The sequence below is a fragment of the Sus scrofa genome, chromosome 7 (genome assembly GCF_054392235.1).
Source record: "Sus scrofa isolate SSC_HxYL_T2T_F1_AM1 chromosome 7, Sscrofa_HxYL_maternal_Yorkshire_Landrace_v2.0, whole genome shotgun sequence".
In the NCBI taxonomy this organism is placed as follows: Eukaryota; Metazoa; Chordata; class Mammalia; order Artiodactyla; family Suidae; genus Sus; species Sus scrofa.
The window spans coordinates 84,526,397-84,532,441 of record NC_139389.1 but is presented as its reverse complement, the minus strand read 5'-3'; the positions used below and the strand labels follow the sequence as shown (position 1 = coordinate 84,532,441).

The window sequence follows — 6,045 nt, the reverse complement described above, 5'->3', positions numbered from 1 at the left end:
CCTTTTTTTTTTTTTCCTGCTACCCCTGAAGCATATGGAAGTTCCGGGGCCAGGGATCAAATCCAAGCTGGAGCTGTAACCTATGCCACTTAGCAATGCTGTATCCATAACCCACTAAGCTGGGAGGGGATTTAACCCGCACCTCCACAGAGACAAGCCCGATCGTTAACCCAGTGCGCCACAGCAGGAACTCCCAAGCCTTATTTATTTTTGGGTGACCAGTGCCCCCAGGGGAAAAACAAGAGGAACCAGCTCTGCTCCTTCCACTGGCACCCCCTTTCCTTCTGTTACCCAGGCCCCACCCAACTCCAGGTGCTTGGAGGATGACAGACAGCAGACTCCTTGGGGGACGCTCAGGTGTGTCATGGGCAGCGTCCCTCCAGCGCTGGAGACTCTACTGGCTTCCTCCTGTCGCCCCTCACCGGTCCTCTGGAAGTGGGGGGTGCTGCTCCATCAGCCAGTCCCAAAGCCTGATCTGGGGTTAGGGAGAAGTGAAGCCACAGATCCCACGCCTTCCACGCTGGTTCTGGCTGCAGCCCAGCTCTTCTTTACTGTCTCTCTTCCCCCACCCGACTGGCTCACAAATCCCTGCCTTGCTCTTTCCCACTCTCACTCAGCCCCAGGGATGGCTCTGCAGGATGTGTGCCAGTGGCAAGCCTTGGACCCCCAGGGAGCCTCCCCTTACCTGCCTCAGGCTGGTGCTTGGGCTGTGCCCCGGGGCTGGGACCCTCAGACCTTCCTACAGACCCACGGCCCCAGGCTGGCCCATGGCACCACCACCCTGGCCTTCCGCTTCCGTGATGGAGTCATTGCTGCGGCTGACACTCGCTCCTCCTGCGGCAACTACGTGGAGTGTCCAGCCTCGCGCAAGGTCATCCCTGTGCACCAGCACCTCCTGGGCACCACCTCTGGCACCTCAGCCGACTGCACCACCTGGTACCGGGTGCTGCGGAGGGAGCTGCGGCTACGCGAGCTGAGGGAGGGTCAGCTGCCCAGTGTGGCCGGCGCCGCCAAACTCTTATCTGGCATGATGTCGCGCTACCGGGGACTGGATCTATGCGTGGCCACCGCCCTGTGCGGCTGGGACCGCTCCGGGCCTGCCCTCTTCTACGTCTACAGCGACGGCACCCTTCTGCAGGGGGACATCTTCTCGGTGGGCTCTGGATCTCCCTACGCCTATGGTGTGCTGGATCGCGGCTACCGCTACGACATGAGCACCCAGGAAGCCTACGCCCTGGCCTGCCGCGCTGTGGCTCACGCCACCCACCGCGACGCCTACTCGGGGGGCTCCGTAGACCTCTTCCACGTGCGGGAGAGTGGTTGGGAGCACGTGTCCCGCAATGATGCCTGGGTGCTGTACTCTGAGCTGCAGAAGCTCTCTGGGCTAGAGAAGGAAGGGGAGGAGGAGGCCACCTCCGAGAGAGCCGGCCCAGGCAGAGAACCATCTGTGGGACCGGCCCCGGGAGACTTGAGGATGCCTTCAGAAATGGAGAAGCTGTGAGCAGCGGCAGGACCTGGGGAGCCCAGCCCAGGGAGTGGGTGGGAGATGGGACCACAGGGGGAGCAGACTCACAGCATCTGGCTCCTGCTCTTTGGTGTTGCTGGCTTCATTTGTTCCAAGTCTCCATCCCTTTCTCCTCGCGGAGCTATTGATGGCTCTGTCCGACGTGTTCCGGTTGGCACCCAATAGATTGATCCAACCTCCATCTCGGCACAGAGTCCTTCTTTCAGCAAATAACTTACTGCACGCCGGCTGCTCGCCAGATGCTGTGCTAGGTGCCAGACCCTCTTTTCCTGCCACCCTCCTTTCTGCTTTTTCCCACCCTGTCCCCAGTCTCTCTTCTTGCTCCCAGTTTGGTCCTCAGCTCAGCTTCAGAGTCTTTGCCACTTTCTCACCTTGGCGAGGAGGGGATGGCAGGAGGGCACTGAAGTGCGGATAGTACCCCGGAGGGCCCGGGCTAGGAGGAGCAGGGGCGGTCCAGCAGCATGGACATCTGAGGCTGGTGATGGTCTTCCCTCCTCTGCCACCCGCCCACCCTAATGACTATGACGCTGACTCCTTTACTGAATGCAGTTTTCACGAGAACTCTTTGAGGTAAAAGGGACACTCTCTTGACAGAAGAGGAAACAGGTTCACAGGGTTAAGTGACTTGTCCAAGGTCATACAGTCAGTGCAGAGGTGAGGCTGGGATCCCGGCCCGCCACTCCACAGCTGCGCTTTGGCACAGCTTCTCTCCCAGGGCCTTTTCCTGCCCGGTGCCTGGGGAATGACGTGGGGGGAGAGCAGCTGGGCTGTGCTCCTGCCTGGTGGCCAGGGAAGAAGGAACCCAGAGGAGCCCGAGGGCCTGGAGGGCTGAGCCCAGAAAGCTGCTTCCCCTACCACCCCCCCGTCCCTTCTGGTCCCACTTCACAGGGCTGGTGCCATCACCGAAGCACGCCTGCGCTCTGGCTTTTGGGCCTGTCATGGCTGCTGCCAGACTTCTCCTTTCCTTCCAGTAGCTCCCTCTGGGCATGAAGAAAAGAAGGAGGTGGTGTGCGAATGGGAATTGCTGGGTTAGCATGTCACCTTCCTGTCCCCCTGCCACCCCCTTGTGAGCCCTGACTTGGCAGTGATGCAGGCTGACAGCTCCAGGAGGGACGCCACCCCACCCTCACCTCACCAGGCCAAGTGAGGGAGAAAAGCATGGTTGACCTAGGACATGGGACCTGAAAGAAGGGTCCTGAACCTTCTTTCTCTATCGCACTCCTACAGCTCCCAGTCCCAGGATGAACAGCACCTTTCCTCCCTCCTAGGGGACAGGCCCCCCTCCCTGCCGCCAGCCCAGTCCTGAGCTCTGACCCTGCACTGCCGGTTGACAATTGCTCCAGGCAGGATCTGGCCAGACACAGGAGCCCTCCAGGCTCTGGCTTTCAAGGGATGAGGGGAGGAGCGAGGAAATCTAAGGGAAGCAGTGGTGGGCGGGGGGGAGGGGGGCAGCAAGTGGGGAAGGGGGGCGTCCGAAAGATGCTCAGTACCAGAGGACCAGCCTTCTCGCTGGGTCCAGGAATCTGGCCGGTGGCCTCCACAGCCACTCTCCACCCCTTGCCCATGCCTCAGCTTCAGAGGAAGAGGGGAAGTACTCTGGGAATGCTAATGGAGGTCAGGGATGCCTGGGCCAGCCTAGTCCTAGAGGACACAGGAGGAAGGGCAGCTTCTGCCCAGGGTTCAAGTGTTTGACTCAGGCATAAGAGGGTGCATTTCTTTTTTTTTTTTTTTTTTTTTTTTGGTCTTTTTGCTATTTCTTTGGGCCGCTCCTGCGGCATATGGAGGTTCCCAGGCTAGGGGTCGAATCGGAGCTGTAGCCACCGGCCTACACCAGAGCCACAGCAACGCTGGATCCAAGCCGCGTCTGCAACCTACACCATAGCTCACGGCAACACCGGATCGTTAACCCACTGAGCAAGGGCAGGGACCGAACCCGCAACCTCATGGTTCCTAGTCGGATTCGTTAACCACTGCGCCACGACGGGAACTCCAAGAGGGTGCATTTCTACCTGCAGAGAGGAGTGTGGCTCTGTGCTCCTTTGTATGTGAGCGATGCAGCATAGGTGATGCATGTGTGGTTCCAGCGTGCAGAGACAGGAAACGGGCTGGAAGAGAAAGAGCACCACCTGGGGCAGGAGGGAGGCCCCTGATCCCTGAGAGAGACAGGCCCTTCCACTTCTTTTGGGAAAATGGTCCAGAGTTGGGAGTTCCTGACATGGTACAGCGGAAGAAAATCCAACTACAAACCATGAGGTTGTGGGTTCAATCCCTGGCCTCGCTCAGTGGGTTAAGGATCTGGCGTTGCCTTGAGCTATGGTGTAGGTTGCAGACATGGCTCAGATCCTGAGTTGCTGTGGCTGTGGTGTAGGCCGGAGGCTACAGCTCCAATTGGACCCCTAACCTGCGAGCCTCCATATGCCACAGATGCGGCCCTAAAAAAAAAAAAAAAGAAAGAAAGAAAGAAAAAGAAAAATGTCCAGAGTAGAGAGGCGGTGAGGCAGGGCTCGCCCCCTGGTTCACTCCTTCTGCCTCCTCCCCCCCTGTCTGGAGGCCCTGGGAGTGAGAAAAGGCAGGCAGTGAGAGGCAGGAGGCCTAGCCTGGGGTTGCCACCTGAAGCCAGCCAGAGGCTTGCTGGGAACTATGGGCCCCTGGAATTCTCTGCACCCCTCACCTTCTCATTAATCTGGGAAGGAAGATTGAACCCAGATAAAGACAACAGAACAGGAGCGAAACCCCGTCTTCTTGTGTCTCCTTCTTATATCACCTCTTTCCTCTTTGCTTCCCACTGTCCTGCACTCTTGACTCCCTTTGACATGTTCTGTCTTTCCAATGGTGAGGTATTTAAGACCAGAGATAAGCCCAAGGGTCTTGCTGACAAGCCTGTTTCCCTAAGCCCTGCTGTTTTCCTTGAAGGTTTTTTTTTTTTTTTTTAGTGCCGCACTGGTGGCAGATGGAGGTTCCCAGGCTAGGAGTCAAATTGGAGCTGTAGCTGCTGGCCTACACCACAGCCACAGCAATGCCAGATCCAAGCTGGTCTGTGACCTACACCACAGCTCATGGCAATGCTGGATCCTTAACCCACTGATCGGGGCCAAGGATTGAACCTGCAACCTCATGGATCCTAGTCAGGTTCATTACTACTGAGCTATGACAGGAAATCTTTCCTTGAAGTTTAATGAGTTGGGGAGGACCTGAGGAGGGTGTTAAGGTGTGCTGGGGGAGCAGGCAAAGGCCCACATCCCACTTCAATGCACCCCTCACCACCCAGGGATGGCTCATGAGTCAGTCCCTCCCTTTCTGTACTTATTCCTGAAGGCTTGATGCACACCTCAGGCTGAGACCAAAGGGGGCAGAGATCTGGGCTTTCCTGCCCTGACCTGGAAGACTCAGCCCTCTGACCACCTGCTCTGGGTGCTGCCTCCTAATCATCTGCCTCAGGGCCAGGCAGCCTGCTCTTGCACAGGCTCTTAGAGCAGGCAAGGGGCTGGTTCCATCACTAGAGCAAGGTACTTGTTCTCCTGCCCCTGGGTGCCCTAACCAAGCAAGCACGGAAGGTACGAGAAGGCACCTTCCCATTGGAGCAGCCTTCCTTGATTGCTAGCATCCTACGTTTAGAGGGGAAGTTCACAAGGACCTGTCCTAACCCCTCCTAACCCTGTCCTAACCCATCACATCCCCAGGAGCCCCGTCTGAAGTTAGCAGACCTGGGTGCTAATTCGGCTTGCTGGGTGGACCCTTTCTCTGCTCAGGGAGTGCGCAGTGAGAGATGCTGGGCTCCCACCGCAGCTGACTTTGACCCAGCCCCTCTAACAGCCTCCTCCCTGGTCCCTCTCCTTCCTCCTTTGTGCTTCACGAAGTAAGGCCATAGGCTGGGAAGAATTAAAGGTGGGGGCAGCAGGCCCAGTTCCACTGTGACTATGCCACCTGCACGTCCCCCAGTTGGCATCACAGGCCCCAGGAGGCACTGGCTTGCCTCCCTCTGCTGTCCCCCACCCTCACTTTTTCCTAGTCTAGAACCTTCTTCCTCTCTTCTTAGTCTTTACATCTCCTTTTTTTGGAAGCCCTTGCTCACACTTCCCCTTCTCACCCTCCCTTCCAGCCAATCCCCACATTTTTTTTTTTTTTTTTTTTTTTTTTTTTTTTTTGCTTTTTAGGGCCGTATCCTCAGCATATGGAGGTTCCCAGGCTAGGGGTCTAATTGGAGCTATAGCTGCCAGCCTACATACACCACAGCCACAGCAACACCAGATCCAAGCCTTGTCTTCAGCCTACACTACAGCTCAGGGCAACGCCGGATCCTTAACCCACTGAGCGAGGCCAGGGATTGAACCTGCAACCTCATGGTTCCTAGTCAGATGTGTTTCTGCTGCGCCATAACAGGAACTCCCAATCCCCACATCTGAATTTCCTTGGACAATTGGAGACAACAGGGAACCCAGAGGTGGTGGAGGTGGGGGCACAAGTCGTTATCTCCTTAGTCTCTGACTAGAATTAGCCCAAATCCTCTTCTATTAAAGGGA

At 57.2% G+C, this 6,045-nt stretch overlaps 1 protein-coding gene across 1 annotated transcript; it reads left to right on the top strand.

Moving 5' to 3' along the window:
- Nucleotides 1-591: 591 nt before the first annotated feature.
- PSMB11 (proteasome subunit beta 11) lies at nt 592-1,706 on the top strand. Its single transcript, XM_001925763.3, has one exon. The coding sequence runs from the start codon at nt 626-628 to the stop codon at nt 1,499-1,501; it is 876 nt and encodes a 291-aa protein (XP_001925798.1). The 5' UTR covers nt 592-625; the 3' UTR covers nt 1,502-1,706.
- Nucleotides 1,707-6,045: the final 4,339 nt, after the last annotated feature.

Excerpts from the sequence above, each read along its gene's own strand:
- PSMB11 (XM_001925763.3), top strand. The coding sequence starts at position 626 with ATGGCTCTGCAGGATGTGTGCCAGTGGCAAGCCTTGGACCCCCAGGGA.